The 21880-nt window shown below is 37.0% G+C and overlaps 1 protein-coding gene across 1 annotated transcript in view; it reads right to left on the bottom strand.

Moving 5' to 3' along the window:
- BLTP1 (bridge-like lipid transfer protein family member 1) overlaps positions 1-21880 on the bottom strand; it is a gene marked incomplete in the record, with an annotated part of 179272 nt that overhangs the window by 131639 nt on the left and 25753 nt on the right. Inside the window, 8 exon segments of the mRNA XM_027773678.1 lie at positions 1-110; positions 2077-2174; positions 2446-2601; positions 7829-7946; positions 9597-9688; positions 12967-13045; positions 13416-13572; positions 18876-19026. Coding sequence (XP_027629479.1) covers positions 1-110; positions 2077-2174; positions 2446-2601; positions 7829-7946; positions 9597-9688; positions 12967-13045; positions 13416-13572; positions 18876-19026 — 961 coding nt within the window.

Below are 21880 nucleotides of genomic sequence, written 5' to 3'. Positions count from 1 at the left end.
CCAGTGTCATGAATCAGTTTACTTGGGTGGCAGTTCTTTACCAGCATAAATAATGAATATTTACTAGGATGGCAATCTGGTAGAAACAAATGAAGATCAACATCTTCTCCCTAAAAAAACAATTAATAACCCAAATAATAAAATGGCATGTAAATATGTTAGACTATTTACAGCCAAACCTACTTGCAATAATCTTAAAAATAAATTTGAAGTAAAATTTTTAAATAACAGATTTTATACCAAATAGTTAGATAAATAACTGGAAAAAGATTTTATGTAGATGAAAACTAAGCTCAGATTGAAAAAAAAAAAAGGGATGGCCCGATGGCCTAGTAGTTCAGAGAACAGAGCCCACATGGCTGACCATGTAGCTCAAGCCCTGGCTCCTGCAACTTGAAAAACACACTAGACATGTGTGGATGCATGCGCCAAATCCCAACAGAACAGAGAAAGGGAGGGGAAGAACCTCAGTGTGATCGAACTCCACTGGGGAATGCTTTCTCTTTCTTTCTCTTTCTCTTTCTCTCTCGTGAGTGTACATCCACTGGCAATAGTAATAATAAAAACAGACAAAGAAATAGTAATAGTTTATACATAACTGTGAAAAGATTATCTTCCATGGATATCCATAAATACTTTATATAAAACAGTAAAAATAAAAAAAAAAGAATCTCTCTAATGTAAGTTTAGGTAGAAATATGGGGCATATTTTTATTAATTTAATAGTATTATCTCCTTTGATTCTAGTAAGTTTTGTTTCCTCAAGTTTATTATTTTTTTTTCTTTTTTAGTAATGAAAGAGAATGCATGCAAGTGGGAGGGAGAGGGAAAGGGGGAGAGAAATAGTGAGCGAACGAGGTAGTTCTGCAAAGGTCCTACCATATCACAGTCCTTCCTTCCCCAGCTATTTAGGCTGGACAAAGCAGCAGCCCATGGCCCGCCACACGGTGTTAGACACTGCACAATGGCACCCGCTCACTTGCATTACCCCACAGCTGGGCTATGGCTTTTTATAATTCTGAATTGGTACATCAAAAGATCATCATTCAAGTTCAATTTTCCCTCATAGTTCCTTTGTTCATCTTGATGCTATTTCTTAACATAGTATAGATTAGTATAGATTCCATTTGTGGTATTTATTAAAAATTCTAGTAGAAGGGGTAAAAGAACGGGGCTCCCCAGGCTGTACTGCGTGGGTTTGAAATCCAAGGTGGCAACCCATTACAAGTTACATCACCTCTGCTCTCCAGTTTACTAATCTATAAATGCAAGTAAGAATAACAATAACTACTTCAAGAGAATTGTTCTGAGAATTAAATGAGTTTCTACACAATAAGTATTTGAAGGAATATGTGGCATACAGAAAATGTCTGACAGGGGCCAGCCACAGTGGTATCTGCCGAAGCCATGACTGTGTCCTGAGGCCGGCTAGCTGAGGCTGGCGGTGGATCACAGTGCGAAAACGGAAAACCCTGTTGGGTATGCCTATCATCCTCTCTATCTGGTGGAGGGAAGGAAGAAAAGGAGGGAGAGAGTGAGAGGGGAAAGAATTTACTTTAAAGAATAAAAGAAATCAATTGTTTAACAGGTAATTTTGCTATTATTGTTGTGGTTTTTACCACCTTAACCATCAGTAATACTATAAACAGTACTGATTACCTGTACTCTAAAATTAGGTGTTCAGCAAAATTCTGAGTACACACTTTGGATAACAGGAAGAAAGGTGCTTGTAGTTATTCCTTGAATTCAAGGTTCTAATTAGGAATCAAATACAAGGAAGTATAAAATTAGTTCACAGCACCAGTAAACATAGAAATGACTCTTAAGAAAACATGCTGCTGAGCCAGAAATACCAGAATGAGCTCTGAGAAAATAATCAACTGAGGAGGGTTTTTTTGTTTGTTTGTTTTGTTTTTTTAATTGCCAATTCCTTAGGAGAAGTTAAGCACAGAAATTAAGAGTCGACTTCAGCGGTGATGCTAAAGGACACAGGCAAGGGAGGATAAGGATAAGGTTGGGGAAGCAAAACTCCCTAAGAAACCTTGAGGAATGAACAATGCATCCAGTTATACGTACTCGTAAAGAAAACTTGGTATTACACGTAGCTGGAACAAAGTCCGTAAAAGGCAAGGAAAAATCAATATTTAGTGTTTCCCCACAGGCTGCCAGATACACTAAAAAGAAGAAAAGAAGAAGAAAAAGTATATTTACTTTCAATGTTGATAATCTTTCAGTTTAAAAATTGCCTTAAATACACACCAAACAAAATTAAATATGTTTAGTCCAATACAAACTCCTAAATCATCTTCTGAAAGTCTGATAAGATAATGGGGAAAAATAATTTATTCTAGTATTTATTAAAACTACAAAATCCATACTAATTTTCCTTATTAGTATTTGCATTAATAAACTGAACATTTCACCTAATTTTTATAACTTTCTTACCATTTTCCTGTTGTTTAGTAGAACAGTCAATCCAATTATGTTGATTAGCAGCCCAAATCATTTCGAATTGATGAAACATGATTTTAAAATTCCATGTATATGGAACAAATGAAAAAATGTCTGGAGCACTATCACTAGACCAGTCTTGAATTAAATCTGAAATTATTGGAATAGGGGCAGAAATTAGAGTTAATTTCAATCCAAAAAAACAAAACACACAAATTCTAACACCAGTCAAAAAGGAATTTTTCTTTTGCAACTAAAAATAAATTTTATACTGAAATAGTATAAGGTGATTAAGTGTTTGTTAATCACAGTTCCAAATAAGAAAAATGTTATATATTTTATGTATCAATTACTTTTAAGAATTTTTAGAAAATGAAAATAAAAATGGCCAAGTATCCCATTACACAAATAGCCAAACTAAGAATATAGTTCTTTCTAGTGATCTTTTTTTTTTTGGAGAGGTTTACGCTATAGGGCGCGTGCGCTCGCCAGACAGACAGAAAGAGACATAGAGACAGAAAGCGAGAAATCATCCCCCAGGGGGGATGGTCACGCCGCAATCCCTTCTCCTCCATTCTCCTCTTGGGATCTTGGACACGCACGCACATGCGCCCACAGTGAGTTCTAAGCCACCGGGTCAGGGATATGAACCACGGTCGACTACGTGGGAGTTCAGCGACATAGCCATTACACTAACTGCTGGTTCCCTGTAGTGATCTTTCTACACAGGTTTTATTTTTATTTATTTATTTAGGTTTTTGCCACAGGGTACATGAGCTCACTGGAGAGAGACAGAAAGAGACAGTGAGAGGGAAAGTGAGAAGTCACTCTCCCCTCTGGGGGAATAGGCATGCCGTAATTTCTTCTCCTCTATTCTCCTGGAATTCTGGGCACACATGCACACGCACCCAACATATTTTTCAAGTCGCCAGGTCTGGGACTCAAACCAGTCAGCCATGTAGGAGTCTAGCACCTTAACCACCACGCCACTTGCTGGTACTTCTACATACTACCCCATTTTATACTACCCCATATGTCAATGTTTTATGTGTTGGTTTTTCATTATTTCATTCTCAAATATTTTTCCATGTTACTTCCTACAAATTTACATAAACCTTGCATAACAGTTCATTAAGGAGATTTGCCAGGATTTATTGTATTTAATTGTTTTCTGTACTTGAACATTTATAGCCTTTCCATTATTTTCGTGTTATATCATTATGTATACTTTTGTGCAAGATACTTTACACATTCAGGATTACTTTGTTAGTATAGATTCCATTAGTGGAACTACCAGGATAAAGTTTAGGAATTTTTTTTCAAGGCTAATTATAAAAAACAGAATTGCTTTCTAAGAGGAGTAAGTCCATTTCTACTCCTACTTACTACCTATTTCATCCTACCCTATCCTGCATTATCTTTCTTTTTATCTAATTTTTGTTTTGTTGGGGTTTTATTTGGTGAGTGGTTAGCATGCTGGATATGTGGCAACTGAAAAAATGGTACCTCACTTGAAATTTCTTAGTGTTTGAACGATTTTTCAGGCACCTTTATTCACTAAACAGATCCCTACTGAGCGCCTACCGTGTGCCAGGCTCTATTCTAGACTGACAACAATGGTGAATGAAGCATAGACTTGACTTTTTTGAAATGTAATAAATTATTCTGGTGATTGTTGATTCTTTATATTTTTAGGATTTTTTTTTTTTTGCCATAGGGTATGTGTACTCACCAGAGAGAGAGACAGAGAGAGGGAAAGTGAGAAATGACCCCCAAGGGGGATGGCCATGACACAATCCCGTCTCCTCCATTCTCCTCTCAGGATTTGAGCATGCAAACCCCTGGTGTGATTTTCAAGCCTCTAGGTTCGGGACTCGAAACATGATTGGTTATGTGGGAATCCAGAGCCTTAAGCATCAAACCAACTGCTAGCCCCTCTTCTCAGGTTTTAACTGTTTTGTAAAACGTGTCCAGACTGGCTCCTGCACAGAAGTAATTCACTGCTCAAGAGCTGCCACACTCCACATGGCAACCATGGTTTGAGTCCCAGCCCAGTCAGCTGAAGCACGTTAGGCATATGCCTGGGTGCCTAAGATCTGATGGGCTGGACGACTGGAGGAAGGAGACTGTGACTCCTCTCTCTCCCTCTCTCTCAAGCTCTAACATGAACAAAGAAGAAATTTCAAAAATAAGAATACTGTGTTATTTTATTATTATTTATATATTATTTTATTGTATATTCGAAACTATATTTGTTATCTTCATTATCTTCTAAAATCTCAGTAAGTAAAAACTCTTTACATAAAGATATTGTCTCCGGCCGACTATAATGGTGTCCACAACCTTTTCTTCTGGTCTCCAAATTGTTTATACGTACTACATACCCCCCCAAATAATGTCTGTCAACAGAAGGTCTCCTCCCCAAGGTACCAGCTCGTCTTTGTACACTTATGGCTCGTAACACACTGCTGTGATATGAAATCAGAACTCGGTGTGTGAGAGAGAAACAACCGGAAGCGGTCTTGCTGTAGCAGAGACTTTGACACCAAACAGTCCTGAGTCTAAATTGTAGCTTTAGCATTTTAGTCGGTAGTTTAACAAAGTACACAGAATTGCTAACAGTTGTATCTTCTGCAAAACTAGAAAAATTTCACAGACTTATGACAATTGAGATGATTAACGTGAAGTTTTAACTTCACATGGCACAGCATAAGCACTCACGAATGATGGCATTTATTATTAAAGATAGTCTAAGCAAACATTATTAAATATTAAAAGTAATTTTCTTTGAATTTAAAAAATCTTTAAGCTGAAAAATATTAGACTTAATAATGAAGTTGGAAGCAAATCTGTTTTATGCAGTGTCATTTTTACCCATGCAAAATTTGGCTGCCGTGAACAGAAACTGGTTACACATATCCTAGAGAAAAGGTCTGGTCTGATAAAATGGAAAAAAAAAAAAAATCACATGCTTTAAGTCAAATTTCAATCTAACTTAATATTGATTAGCTATAGAGTTATACTGTATTGACAATAAAATGCACATGGTTATTAATCTGTTCCATTAATAGAGAAAGCAAAATTCCACTTATCAAATTTACTTTGAATACATTTTTATTGCATTTAGCAACCAACCACAGTGGTCAACATGCTTAATAATACCTATGCTTACTTCTAATCATACTATAGTTACTTCTAATCTTTTGTACTACAGCTACTTCTAATTCTTACCTGTCAATGCCACCTTACCTTACTAGCCTGACTCTATCCCTTTTTTTTAATCTTTTTTTTTTTTTTTTACTGCCAGAGGACACATGTATTTGCCAGACATAAAAATCATGCCCTCCCTAGTCCCACAAAGGAGCTTAGTCACCTTCCTCCATTTCTCTATCCTGTCAGGATTTTGAGCATATATGTGCACAAGCCTCATGTTTTTTTAAAAGCTGCCAGGGCAAGAATTCAAACTGTGGTCAGCTTTGTGGGCGCTGGCTCCCAAGGCTAAGTCATAACCATGAAATTTCAGGGTCCGTCCTCCATCACTACTGTCTAACTTTACTCCTTTGCAGTGTCTAGTACTTGGGACATGCCCCGAAAATCATCTCTAGAATTAAGCAACCCCGTAATATGAATCTGTCATTCATCAGGTTGGTTTCCTCACTTTTGTCCCTCATAAGCACTATTGCTCAGCATTTTTACTCAAACTGCAGCATACCCTCTCTGCCGAAGGAAGAACATAACCACCGGTAATGCCAGCGTGCTCTGACAGAGAGAGCGCAGGGTCTGCGGTCCCAGCGCATTCTTTAACTTCTCCCGTTGCTATCTTCAACCCTGCCCAAGTAACTCAATGTATGTTCGTGTCTCAAGTTTCCCACTGCTAACTCAGTAAGAAGAGTGATCTCTGTTCAGAATTAATTGTAAAGATCACATAAGTGGATGTGCCTTGTAAATGGCAAAATACTTCACAGACGTTTTGTTAATATAACTGAGCTCATTTACAAAGACCATTTCAGACTTTAACGTGCTTCTCTATTTCCCTAGTTATAGTCAGACAGTGACACCCTCTGCACTGCGGTCTTACATTCATTTGTGACCCCACATTCATGCTTCCCCTCAAACACTGTTGGGTATTGTTATTTGTCTACGTCTAGTGCACACACCAATGTACTTGAGACTAATAAACAATACAAAACAATCAACGCCTGTAAGTGGTAAGCCCATAAATTCTCTGTGGAGAATGCTTAACGTTTGTTCTGAATCATTATTCATATAAGAGGTATACCACGCATATTGGTTTCATTTATCTACCTTACACTTGTTTTAGTTAAAATAAAGGTTAAAATATAATTGCTGGTAAAATAAATTCAGGTGAGCTACTGCTCATCTCAGGGAACCACAACATTTTACAAAGCAATTAGCCGAGTTCTCCTTAACAAATCTTTTGAGTTTTTTCATTAATAACTTATCTGAGATTTCAATATATCATCCTGTAATATGAAAGGACTTCATAAAGTTAGTGGAAAACAAAATTAAAGTATGAGTTTATTTTGGTGCAAAGCAATTTTGAAATTCATATGTAGGCTTTTCATAATACACATTTTCCATGAACTTACTGAAGACTCCCGTAGAGTTTCCCTACCACCTTCTGCAATCTCTTTCATCATAACTATGTAAAATTATGGTGGCAAAATAATTTTATTAGGAGACTCAGCAACCATTTTAACATATATTTCTCTTTAAACCCAAACTGCCTTCATATTAGATGGTCTTAACGAAATAATCTAATTAGAAAACGGAGGGGCTTTCTTGATGACTGCCTTGCTCATCTGTACAATAAGTGAAACAGTTATTAGATGGGAACCTAAGTGATAGTTTGAAAAACCCAACCAACAGCTGACTTACTACTTAGTTACTAGCCCACACCCTGGAAGTCTCTCAGTCAGTACTGGAGCTCTGCAACACCGCTAAGTTGTTTCCTACTCTCCCTATGCAAGTATATCTGCGTCAATTTCATTCTTCCTTGAAGAAGTCTCCCTTTTTTATTTGGTTTTATAATCTTCACTCCTAAAACTCTGTATTATATTTGTCATAAAACTATCTTTGTTTTACTATCCTTGAGATGGAAACAAAACAACAGTTTAAACTGAATTTTTATTTTCTTCTAAGCTCGATTTTGAGTTTAAAATGTCCTCATTTGACTTAGAGATGAACGTGAAATAGTTAAATTTGCTCTTTGATATTTTCAGCCTAAAATGAAATGTGTAAGAAAATAGGAATCATGTCATCAAATCTCTAAGTGAAATTTAAAAGCAAAACTTACTGAGCATAAACAATTTCACTGAAATAAATCTCACTGTATTTATATTTACTAGAAAGTTACCTGTAAAGAAGTTCTTCTGTGCAAAGATGAAGTGGTAGGTGGCTTTATAAACCTCTAATTCACACTGCCATGTCTGCGGCATGTTCCATATTCGGGGGTAGCTGGCATTAATGTGGAACTGCAAAACAAATGTTAAGTAAAAATATCAGAGTTTAAAATGTGACATTGTGTGAACAGCGTAAGAAATGAAGTCACACACACTGGTAAGTAATTAAAATTTATTTTCCTACTGAGCTGAGCAGAAGGTCCCTCTGAAATTTTAATATTGCTGTGGCTGAAGGTCAGAATCCTGAAAGTCAGGAGTTACATCCAGATCCTTGAAATATTAAGCTATGGGTTGGTCAAAAAAGTTGGAGAATGGCAAGACAGGCTACAGTCTGAAACTGCACTTCAGCTAAACTAACAGCATAACAATCAAGGCCCCTAATTCCTCCTTAAGCTTCCTCTGTTATGTGAGAGGCTCAGGGTCAGGGAGGGCAAAATGCAATGCATACTGTCACAGGAACCAATGCGTTCCTGCAAAGCCTGGCATTTCTGCAAGGGCAAAAGCTGCCTGCTTAGGAATTGCATGGTTACACAACACTATTTATCAGCAATAGTTCAAGAATTCATTAAAATGCTCGCACCTGCAGTTCTAGCTACATGACGGTGAGGCAGGAGGATCGTGACATAGTGAGACCTTGTCTAAAAGAAAACTCATTAGAATACTGAGTATACCAGTTTAATATATACTTACATACACTATTGATATAATTTGATAAATTTTCCTCTTAATTTACATATATTTCATGTTTGTTTGTGACAAGCTTGTTTATGACAAGCAATTAAGGACCTTATGGCACCAACTTACTTAAAAGGATCTTCTCTGAATAGCAATCAATTTACATAGTGGTTTTTGTTATTGCGATTTTCTCTTACCATTTACAGTTTTGCTTTCTAGGTTTCAATTACCCGTGGTCAACCAGTCTGAAAATACTAAATAAAAAATTTCACAAATAAACAATGTAAGTTTTAAACTATACACCATTCTGTCACGGTACCACAGTGCTTGTATTTAAGTAACACTTACTTTACTTAATGGCTCCAGTGTTGCTGCAGTATATAATCATTGTCCTATTGCAATAGCTACTGTTGTTCATTTCTTATAGTATCTAATTTGTAAATCAAACTATCTTAGGTACATATAGTTCCAGAAAAAAATTAGCACATATGAAGTGCAGTAGCTCCCGCAGGTAAGGGGAGATTACTGTACTGCTCTTATTGTTGTCCCTGACTAACAATAAACTGCCTGATAAGTGAGTCCTCCACCTGCCATTTTAATCATGAGCATTTCCCTATCATTTCTGTTTCTCACATAAAGCAACCCAGGGTATCAGTAAGATTCTATGGTCATCAAGTTAAATGCACCATGAGTTCCATTATGTACTCTCTAAGGAAGAATCCAAGAAAACATATGGTAAGAAATTATTATATTTACAAGTTAGGAGAGATTTAGTTCAATCACATAATAAAATTTAAATAGTCCAACAACTTTTCATTTTTAATGGCCAAAACCTATGCATCATAGCCTTTTATTCACCTCACCTGTACTAGAAGCAAAGAAGCACAGAAACGCCGGTGGGAATCTATTCCCTTAACTCAAAGCACTAGGAACCTACTCCTGTACTCAAGAAAAGGGTTCAGTTGCCATTTCCTGGAGTTTAAAACTCTGTAAAGCCAAATTTGTACTTCGTACAGGTATGTGTATCATCAAAAATTCTGGACTTACCGCTAACATTTCTGCTTCTAAAAGAGTTCGGTATTGCATGCTTGTAGTGGCATCGACATGTAAGAGTTGTCCTTTAATTGCAGGAGTATAACCTAATAAATAAAAACATAAAACATAAAAATTAGGGGAAAAGTATACAATTAAAGATCTTTGGACTGAAGCCAACTCCTACCATCACCCCATAAAGGAATTCCTGAAAAATGGTGATCAGTCACTACTTAAACACATTTCAATGACAGGGAGCTTGTTAACATAAGAGGTGATACTTCTGATTTTTGATAACTTTGAAATAAGAAAGTTCCATCTCCATATAATACCTATACTAATTTTGCTTTGCAGTGCAAATCTGTAAGTCCAGGGACCGGTAGATGATGTAATAGTTATGTCACTGGATTCCCACATAGTTGACCGTGGTTTGAGTCCTGGACCCGGCAGCTTAAAACTCACACTAGGCACATGTGCATGTGTACCCAAGATCCCGAGAGGAAAATGTAGAAAGGCCTGTAGTGTGGCCATCTCCCTTGGCCATCTCACTTTCTGTCTCTGTGTCTCTGTCTCACTGTCTCTCTGTCGAGTGTATGTGCCCTACAGCAAAAATCTCAAAAAAACAAAACCAAACAAAAAAACCCTGTAAGTCTATTCTCTAAGCAATAGCTATCAACTGTGTTAGATAACTCGCATTTCCTCTTCTACTAACTCAGGGGTAGATATTTTCATCACCTTTAATTATCCCTTATATAATGAATTTTTTTAAAGACCTAGTTTTCTTTTTTTAATATTTATTTTATTTTATTTATTCATTCATTTATTTTTTAATTTGACCAGAGAGAGAAAGAGGGTGAGAGTGAAAGAGAGATGAAGTGAGAAAGCAAGTCACCAGATTCAGGACATGAACCCTGGTCGGCCATGTGGGAGTGTCCAGTGCCTTAACCACCATGCCTCCTGCTGGTCCCATATATAATGAATTTTTAAACATCTATTCTGCATGTTATAACAGTTTCCCAACAATAAGCCCATTGTCAACTAAAGCAATAAGTTTAGAGTATTGAACACTTCCTTTCTTGATGAATCCCCTTCCGTGAACGCTAATTTTATGGTCATTATTATACAGCTAGTTCCATATGCACCCTTCTTCTGGGCATTTTTTCCTCAAACACCTTAATCTCTCAAAAAAGTTTTAAATTTGTTTGTTTGTAGTTATATATTGTTCTTGCATAGGACCTAATTCTATTTTCTCTTTCAAACAGTCATCTTAACAGCCTCTTAACCTTTACACCGAAGAACTTGACTTGGCTTTCCTTACACTCTTCGTTCACTCACACTACCACAGCCAGGATGGGGTGGCACTAAATCCCAGCTTCACAGCAGGTGTGCTTGAGACTGATCCCCTCAGTCCTCAGGTGCTCCCTTTACCCCAGCACACCAATATCTGCACAATGTTACACACATCCTACAAGTGTACAAGTATTTTTCCTATGTGGTTCATAAGCTGAAAAAGGGAAAAGCACTCCTTTAATTGAAGAGTTATCAATTCTGTGCAACTCTTGACTGCCTTTATCCCCTCCACCATACACCTGTAACCCAGCCTTTTCCAAAGGTGCTCCTTCCAACTGCCGACTCTGAATAGTCCTAGAAAAGCTCACGTACTGTCTTTCAAGACTTAGTATGACTATTCTTTTTTTTTTTTTAAATCTTGGTAACAACACTTTAAGGTACACTTTATTTTTACTTATTTAAATGGAGAGACATGTGCTCGCCACGGAGAGACAAAGACAGAGAAAGCTATCAGGTCCAGGACTCAAACTGCAGCTGGCCCTGTGGGAATCCAGCACCTCAAGCACCATATCACCTGCTGGCTGATTATTCTTTCATCATGAGCTAAGGTTGAGTTCTTCACTAAAATGCCCTCAAAGTTATGGGGGAAAGACAGACAATGCCACTCCTGGCCACTTTTCAAACTGATTATCTAAGCTATGCTACCACAAGCTAATGAACCTGGTCAACCCCTCTGCCTGCTTTCTCTCATAGGAGCACCAAAATAGAAGACAACCAAGAAAGGAGAGCTAGGAATTACATAAAAATTAATTTTATTTAGCAACAGTAACTTTGCTCATTAGTGATTTTAAAATACGAGTAAGTTATTCTCTTTACGCTCAAGAAAGTGAATAAGCAAAGAGAATTCTATCCTGTTATCAATGACAAAGATAATAAGAAGATTGGAGAAAGAAGGCAAAATGAATAAATCTATATAATTTGACAAATCAAACAAATATTTATTCACATTGTTGATTAACTTGTGTCAATGTCCAAATTCAAATATATAATATGCTTAAATTAGTGCAGATAAAATTATAGCTCTGAGGGCATTATTAAATATTTAAAAATGAAATGATCTCTTTTCTTAAAGTTATGCTATTCAAAGTACCCAACTTATTCTCTGACAAAATATATTAACAATATAATCTAAAATAAAGCCTATTAGTGACTCAGTCGATTATTGTGCATATGCCAGGTAATGGGTTTAGCACTAAGGCAACACCTGAGAAAAGAAAGACGTAGTGGGGACCAGCAGGTAGCAGGTAGTTAAGGCGCTGGACTCCCAAGTGGCCGAATGCAGTTCAAGTACCAAACAAGATGATTTGCTTTTGTACTTTCTTCTCTCTCTCTTCCTCTCTCTCCTGTGAGCTCATATGCCCTACAGAAAATTTTAAAATAATAAAATTAAATAGATAATTCTTTAAAAAAAAAAAAAAAGACACAGCTCCTGCTCTCATCATACAATAGTTTAAGAGAAAAACACACATTAACCAAATTATGCTCAGCCCTACTAAGCAAAGAATACAGGCTAATAAACACATAAAATTCGGGACCAGCAGTTAGCGTAATGGCTATGTCGCTGGACTCCCATGTAGTCGACCACGGTTTGAGTCCTGGACCCGGCGGCGTAAACTCATGCTGGACATGTGTGCATGCGTGCCCAAGATCCCGAGAGGAGAATGGAGGAGAAGGGATTGTGGCATGGCTACCCCACCCCCGGGGGGTGATTTCTCGCTTTCTGTCTCTATGTCTCTCTCTGTCCTTCTGGTGAGCGCATGTGCCCTATAGCGAAAACCTCTCCAAAAAAAAAATAAATAAAATAATCACATAAAATTCAAAGGTCAAATTTGTTTAGAAAGTGCTCCCATCTCTCTAGTTGCTCAAAGGATTTAATCATTTTATATTTACCCTTAAACTATGAGCACACTGAAATGTAATAACAAGTTGCAAAAGAAAAACTCTATTCCTGTTAGTCTAAAGGTGTTAACAAACTGAATTAGTTATATATTATCTCCTAATCATTTAAAACAGAAAAGTAATCATCACAACTTACCATTTTCTTCAACTGTCATTGGAATATTAATTTCTAAATATGAGCCAGCTCCTACATTTACATGTACAGCATTTGTTTCCTACCAAAAAAAAGGGTAATTACATAAAACATCCACTATAATCATACTCAGTTATTAATGACATTAAATGAATATTAAAAGTTTCTAAGAAGTCAAGTGCAAATTTATATCAAAAATACACTGAAACAGTTTAGCCACATCTAAAGGAGAAAATAAACCAGAATACAACAGCAAGGTCTATTATTATTCATTTCTTTCTAATACTCAGCATTTGATAAAATTATGATGAAAATAACATACACATAATTGCTTAAGGAGAAAAAAGTTCATAGAAATTAATCTAAATAGAAGATTAGTCACTCGAAAAATTCTTGGAAAATAATGCTCAAATTTTTAACACTATTTCCTACTATCTTAATATAATAATTACCCTATTTTTGGTAAATAGCAAGTCAATAGTGGCATCTGCAATAATATTCATTCGTAGTTCAAAAGCAAGTATCTGTCTTGGTCTTCCAGGCTGTGCAATTTCAGAAACTTTCAGAACTTGATAATCAGGTGGAAAGAAAAACTTCCATAAACAGTCTCTACACAAAGAGATAGAAAAAATAGTGAAACGTTATCCAAACAAAAATACCCGAATCAGTATTCCAAATTTATATTGTTATATTATATTATTTCTATCCCATTTGATAATTAGACAGTTTTCTTCAATGGTTTATACTTAAAGAGATCAAGGACTGTGAGCACTTTAAGAAATACACTATTATCAAATGAGACATAAGACCAAATTTGCACTATTTAAATGTACCGTGAGAAATGAAAAACTCCCTACAACTATATCAGTTGTCCAAATGGCAAAGAAAGAAACAACAGAGACTAGCTGAATCTGAACCATGCTTCATCCTGGATAAGTTATTTCATCTTTCAAGGTAAGTGGACTGCTTCCTGATCTGTAATGCAGGAATAACACTTGTTTCACTGGGCGGTTCTGAGGATTAAATGACAACATATGTGGAAAAGACTGAGCAGTGCACGGTACACAGAAGAGTGGCTATTATTTCTATTATTTTCACAATCACCATATTTAATCTATAAGAGCTAAAGAGCAATAGACTTTTAAGAAGCAAATAGGTGTTTGAGGGCTAAGGCTCCCATGCATTTGCAGCCCTTTATCATATGACAAAAATGAAACAACACTAGAAATTTTCAGTAAGAATCTTGTACACAAGGGAATATTAGTATGATTTTATTCATATATTCAGATGATGCCAATTAATGGCTTTTAAATGGGAAGCATTGAAGAGTAAACAAGACTAAGAAAAATTAGATGAGCAGAACAACCTATAACCTGCCATCATTAAATTAAAATGTGTGAAGGAAAAATAAAGTCCTGCAAATGTGTTCTCTAAGACATGCAAGCACAGGAGACTAAGGCTATCAAAGGCAGAGTTACTTAAAAAAAAAGAAATGAATTGTTGTTCTCACCCAGCAAGCATCAAGTGGGAAAACACACGTGAAAGCATTTGCAGTGAAATGACAATGTAAGGAATGTTAGCATTATAATGATCACCTACAAAACAGTTTGCACTTAAACTCTGTAATGAAAATTAGTTAAGGGACCAGCAGTTAGTGTAATGGCTATGTCGCTGGACTCCCATGTAGTCGATCGCGGTTCAAGTCCCGGACCCAGTGGCTTAAACTCACGCCAGGCGTGTGTACATGTGTGCCCAAGATCCTGAGAGGAGAATGGAGGAGAAGGGACTGCAGCGTGGCCATCCCCCCTGGGGGGTGATTTCTCGCTTTCTGTCTCTCTGTCTCTCTCAGTCTGTCTGGTGAGCGCACGCGCCCTATAGCAAAAACCTCCCCAAAAAAAGAAAAAAAAAAAAAAGAAAAAAAAAAAAAAAGACCTCTTAAAAAAAAAAATAAGTTAAGAAAATCATGAAGGAAAAGCTGGATAATATCTTAAAGATTCAGAAAATCGTGCAAAAGTAAAATTGACATCAAACTCTAGAAGTTAAAATTATGCTATATCAGAGATCAACAACTTCTCACATTACTAAGTGAACTATCAGTAGCAAAATAGTTGAAACCTCTTCCTATTTTTCTTACAGCAATAGATGGATGCTAAGAAAACTGAACTTACTATTCATTGCTAACTGCAACTCATTTTTGTGCAGAAAATCAGTATGTGAAAGGAGAAAAGGAAATGGCTATGTAAGACCTTTAGTACACCTAACTGTGGAAACAATTATTTACTACATTAGTGAAAAAAACATGAAAAAATATTTTTTCTTTCTTTCTTTCTTTAAATAAACATTTTAAATAGTTTTTATAATCCCAGGTTAAGAAATGCATTACTGGTGCAGGAAGATGGCATGCTGATTGGGATGCTCGACTCCTATATGTCAACTGCAGTTTGATTCCTGGACCTGGAGGCTTACTTTCTCTTTTTCACTCTGTCTCTCTCTTGTCAAGTTGAATAATAATAACAATACACTAAATAAAACACATTAAAAAAATTTAAAAAAAGAAATGAATTGCTGTTCTTACCCAGCAGTAGAAGAATCTACAGAAAGCATTCAGAGATTCCTATTTCTAGTTTGCATTAACTTCAGCAACATTTTTCTGTTTAACACAAGACCATTCCCAAAATGAATATGACTACATATTTTTTAAAATGTAGTCTGTTTTTTGTGTAAATATAGCCTAGTACTTTTTTTTTTTTTTTTTTTGGTTTTGCCATTGGGCATTCTCCACAGAAAGAGAGAGAGAGGGAAAATGAGAAATCATCCTTCAGGATGGATGACCATGCCACAATCCCTTCTCCTCCATTCTCCTCTCAGGATATTGGGCACACATGCACGCATGCCAGGTATGTTTCTTTTTCCTTTTCTTTTTCTTTCTTTTTTTTTTTTTTTTTTTTTGAGAGGTTTTTGCTATAGGGCGCATACGCTCGCCAGAAAGACAGAGACAGACAGACAGATAGAAAGTGAGAAATCACCCCCCCGGGGGTGGGGGGATGACCACACTGCAATCCCTTCTCCTCCATTCTCTTCTCGAGATCTTGGGCACGCATGCACACATGCCTGGTGTGAGTTTAAGCCACCAGGTCCGGGACTTGAACCGCGGTCAACTACATGGGAATCCAGCAACATAGCCATTACACTAACTGCTGGTCCCTGCCAAGTATGTTTCTCAAGCCAATGGGTCCAGGACTTGAACTGTACAGTTGACCATGTGGGATGGATCTAGAGCCTTAAAAACCATGTCAAGTGCTGGTCCTACCCTAATGCCTTTTAAAATATACATAATAAAATTATGCAATTTCTAAAGATTGAAAAATATTTCACGTGTCTGTGCTAAAGCATTATCCTAATTTTTTCCTCTCAAACTGTTTTGTTAGCGAAAGAAATTAAATTTTTCTTTAGATTTCTGAACAGTTGTAACAGATTTAGCTTTATTACTTAACAGAATGTAAAAACTGGGGCCAGCAAGTGGCAGGGAGGTTGAGGTCTGGATCCCACAAGGCCAACTCTTGTGGTTCTAGTCTGGACCTGGTGGCTTAAAAATCACACTGGGCACATGTGCAAAATCCCAAGAGGAAAATGGAGAAGGGATTGTAGCCTGGCCTTCCTGCCTGAAGGGTAATTTCTCCCTGTCTCTGGCAAGTGCACTCCCCCTACAATAAATACAATTTAAAAAAAAAAATTTAAAAAGAAAGTAAAAACCATCATTTTCAACTGTTACATCTCAAATATAGCATGACTTATAGAAAAGCTTTTATTATAAAAGGAAACTTAAAATTCAGTAATATGGAAAGTATCAGATGTTTAACCTAAAATTTTAAAGGCTTTTTTTTCAAGTTTAATAAATAATCTAACCCAGAATTTAGTGGAGTATGGTATTAGTATAAAGCAAGGATTTTCTAATATTCACTTCTTATAGAAATGTTGATTAGCTATTTAATGCGGCAGATATCCCCATAAATGAGGGGTTAATAGGACATAGTGCTTGACAAAGTATTCAATTGTTTTAATGAGCCTAGAGAGTTAGTACTTTTTACAATGAAAAAAGCATGGAAGTCAGCACATCAAGAGTCAGCATCAGCACTTACATTCATTTATCAATGGCCCAGTAACGTATTTCAGTGAATGACTTGGTGGCTTGTACTTCTCTATTCAAGGAAGCTACCTCATGAATCAAAGGACAATACTAACTTTAAGCAATATCTGCTTACATAAAAATATAAATGGCCCCTCCTTTAAAATTCTTTGTAAGTAGAAAAAAAAGTTCGAAATCCATTAAAAATTAAAGTTATTTAACATTAATTTTTTAAAAAACTAATACTAAACCTTTCTGATACATCCCATGATCTCCAGTGCAAAATCCATACTTGAGTACTTGAGTACTCTCAACTACCTGCGGAAAGCTATAGGACAGTTTTCCATTTTCCTCATACATTCGCAAAACTGTTCCCCACAGGGCAATCCCTATTATTCACTCCCCTCCTCGTTCCCTGGGTAACACTTTATCTTTCAAGGTTCAATTTACACGTCACCTCTACCAATAAGCCTGTCCTAATTCTCTCTACTAATCTTTAATATCAGTATCTGTAATGAGCTGAATTGTGTCCTAAAAACTCCTCTGTGTCAGTCCTAATCTACAGGATGTTACGATGGACCACAGAATGTTACAGTTTGGAGATGTGTCTTATAGAGGTAACTGAGTTTAAATGAGGTCATTAGGGTGTGTCCTAATCTGCTATGACTGGTGTCCTTAGAGGAAGAGGAAGTTCTGCACAGAGATATACAAGTGGAAGACCATGAGAAGATACCGGGAGACAACGGCCATCTATAAGCCAAGGAGGAAGGCCTGGGATACAGGAAGTGCTCAGAAGGAACCCACCTGTGGTCAGCCAGGTACCTTAACCAGTACCTTAACCGCTGTTCCACCTGCTAGCTCCCAGCCATAGCTTTTAAACGATTGCTTTCACACCATCAATGCAAACGTCAACATGATAAAAAGGCAAAGACCATCCTAGTTTTACTTTGAAAATACTCTGACCTCACAATCACTCTCCCAAAAAGGTATAAAAGATCAGAAATGTTTGATCTCAGACTAATAGCCTCCAGGACTGTGAGAAAATACATTTCTTTAGTTTAAGGCACATGGCTGTGGTACCTGGTTAGAGCAGCCCCAGCAAACTACCACAGAACTTTTCTAGGTTCTTCACCAAGACTCTTTTCTTAGCTATGACTGCACTTAATAAAACTCTTGGATTTTTTCTCCCCCACTATAATTGAAATATTACGTATCTATTTCTAAATTCTCATTCCCCAACAATCCTTGGGGTACAGTAGAGTCAATAAATAAACTACTATTTATTAAATATGAAAGAAAAATAATAGGAGCCATCTTTTCTTTTTTTCCTTGGAGAGATTTTTGCAAAAGGATGCGTTTGCTCAAGAGAGACAGAGACAGACAGAAAGTGAGAAATCACCCCCCAGGGAGGATGGCCATGCCGCAATCCCTTCTCCATTGCCCTCTCGGGACTTTGGGCACGCACACTCGCGCGCCCAGCACGAGCTTTAAGCCGCTGGGTCTCGAACTCAAACTGCAGTCAACCATGTGGGAGTCCAGCGATGTAACCATTACACCATCTGTTTGTCCCGGGAACCACCTTTTTAATGAATTAGTTCCACCATTGAGGTGAACTTGTTTGCAGTTTCTTCACAAGCAAGTTATTATTTGATTCAAATGTTTAGTGATAGCTTAACTCTGCCATAACAAAATAGTTTATAAAAAATGTTAGCTTTTAATTAAAAAAAAAAGTATGGTACTATTTAATACATTTAAAAGACTTATTAGAAATCATTTGCTCAAATACCTCTGCCTATCAGCCCAGGGTCCATAATTAAAGTCTGTTCCTTTACCACAAACTATATCCAGTCCCCAACAGGGAGGTAAGTCTTGCAATTTGCAATCCTCACTGCTCATTTCTCCTTCAATATTTTCTTCTGTTTCCTCTGGAACAAGTCCTATGTATTTCAGAACATACAATATAAAGGCAGTTATTTAAAATGACCATTAAAAAGTTTCCTTAGATCACATCTAAAATTTTTGTCTTCAAGAAACATTCACACTCTTAAAAATTACTGGGAACTTCAGAGTATTTTTTTTTCTGTATGAAAATAAACTTTACTATCAAAATTACTATTTAAAATTAAAATCCAATATTTTAAAAAATGTTATTTTTAAAATAAGCTCATTACATATTGACATAGTGACATATTTAACAAAATTTAATGCAATTGTTACATGAAAATAAAAAATAATTTAATATATGTATATATGTGTGGGGGTTGTTTTTGTTTGTTTTTCAGTTTTTTGTTTGTTTGTTTGGGTTTTTTTTGCTATAAGGTATATGTGCTTGTCAGAGAGGGAGGAAGGTGGAAGGAGAGAGACAGAGAGGGAAAATGAGAAATCATCCTCCTGGAGGGATGGGCAAGCTGTAATCCCTTATCTTCCACTCTCCTCTTGGGATTTTTCAAATATATTTTTCAAACCACCAGGTCTGGAACTTGAACCATGTAGTTGGCCATGTGGGATCCAGCTACCTCCACCATGCCACCAGCTGGCCCCAAATAACTATTTTAATTTAAAAAAAGTTAATTTTAAATTTTGCTTTAATGAGGAATAAGACAAAATGACTTAGAACTGTTACTTTATAATTTATTTAATGTCTACATTAATAGAAAACAGATTCTCACAACTGTTTCTGTATCAATTTAAGGGATCTGAAGAAAATCTGGCCACATACAGATGAATAGACAGAAAGGGGAAAAGTTACTTTTCAGGTAATTTTGGATATTCTAACTTTGATACTACATAAGATTCAACAAGTGGTTGGGGTCAGCAGTTGGTGTAATGGCTATGTTGCTGGACTCCCATGTAGTCAACTGCGGTTCAAGACCCAGACCTGGTGACGTAAATTCACACCAGGCCCATGTGTGTGTGTGCCCAAGATCCTGAGAGGAGAATGGAGGAGAAGGGATTGCGGCGTGGCCATCCCCCCTGGGGGGGGGGGGGGATTTCTTGCTTTCTGTCTCTCTGTCTCTCTCTGTCTTTCTGGCAAGTGCATGAACCCTATAGCAAAAACCCCCCCCCCCCCCAAAAAAAAAAAAAAAAGATTCAACAAGTGGTAGTTTCTTAAACACTGGGTACAATACAGAATATGAAGCCACATCACTGAACTTCATACTCTATTATATTAAAACCTACTAGTCTCTCTTGCATTTTGAATCAATCTGTTCTCCGTGAATGACTTTGTATCATCACACATTGGTCATTGAAAAATAATTGGTCAGTTACGCATATTTTTTTAACTGTTGACAAATTTCATATTAAACGTTGAAACTCCTGTTGGTTCTATCATTGGTGAAATCACAAAAGCGGTCATTAGAATGATATTCAGCTCACAGTGGCAGACTCACATTTTCCCAAATTCTGATTTCCACATGAAAGCTCAAAACCCATAGTATGTCCCAATTCTTTCAAACAAACAGGTGTTCATGAATAAAGCAAACAGTGCAGCTTGCAACTCAGTCACACAGGGGCTTGCCCTCGGCACACAGCATACTTTGGTAGACAGCAGGAGTGCTTTGTGTGTACTTCCTGATGGTCACACCACAGATGAAGAAGGCTTTATAGGGCCAATATCATTTGCTTCTGCTTAATCAAGGAATTTTTCATGTATTAATGGCATTTTTTGTTTTACTGTGATCATGTGTAGCAGTAAAAAACACAACTACTGGCACAGTCCAGACACTGCCTTGATGTGTGCTAAAGCACTAGCAGTTTTACCCACCGTTGCTTCTTTTCTTTTTTTTTTGGCCATAGGGTGCATGCGCTCACTGGACAGAGGAAGGGAGAGGTAGGGAGGGAGAGAGAATGAGAGAGAGGAAGTGAGAAATCACCCCCAGGGGGATGGTCATGCTGTGATCCCTTCTGCTCCATTCTCCCCTCGGGATTGTGGTCACACATGTGGCACCTGGCATGATTTTCTAGCCACCAGGGTCAGGACTTGAACTGTGGTCAGCCATATGGGAGTCCAGTACCTTACCCATGGTACCACCTGCTAACCCCCTACCATAGCTTTTAAACCATTGCTTTTACATCATTAATGCAAATGTCAACGTAGTAAAAAGGCAAAGACCATCAAAGCTTTAGTTTGAAAATACTCTGACCTCATAAACCCAAAAAGGTATAAAAGATCAGAAATATTTTTTGAAAAAGGAGTTAATACCATAAATATTTTTATAAAATGGGAAACAATCAGTCAAGCACTGCAGCTGGATATCAATCTTTAAAACTTTAAATCTAATATATTTTGATTTATTTTTCTAAGTTAAAATGAACTTACCTTAACTATCATCACAGTATTATTTTTTTTGGCCTGAGGTTATGTGTGTACACATGTGTATACATGAGAGAGAGAGGAAAAAAAAAAGAAAAGAGTCCAAAAGAGGAAGAGGGAGAGCAAGGAAGTACCCGCACGCCCATGGTGACTAGTCAAGCTGCATTCTTTTTCCCCTCCATCCCTCCCTCCTGTCAGGATCGTGGGCATGTGTGTGTGTGCCCAATCGTGTGCATCGAGCTTCCTCTGCACAGCACTTAACGCCCTAGGCTATGGGGTCAGCCCTATCACCACATTTTTCTAAAGATTTTCATTCATGGTCATTAGGACTCTCAATCTCTAAGGTCATCAATAAAAAAGAAAGGAGGATCATTCTGTTCTTTTAGTCTAAAGGACCAAATACTCAATTTTTGAACAATGACATATATTTTTCAGGCAGAAACCCATATAATGGCATTAACCATTTCATTTACTGG

The sequence above is a fragment of the Tupaia chinensis genome, unplaced genomic scaffold (assembly GCF_000334495.1).
Source record: "Tupaia chinensis unplaced genomic scaffold, TupChi_1.0 Scaffold000362_1, whole genome shotgun sequence".
Taxonomy (NCBI): Eukaryota; Metazoa; Chordata; class Mammalia; order Scandentia; family Tupaiidae; genus Tupaia; species Tupaia belangeri.
This window is presented reverse-complemented; position numbering and strand designations above follow the sequence as displayed.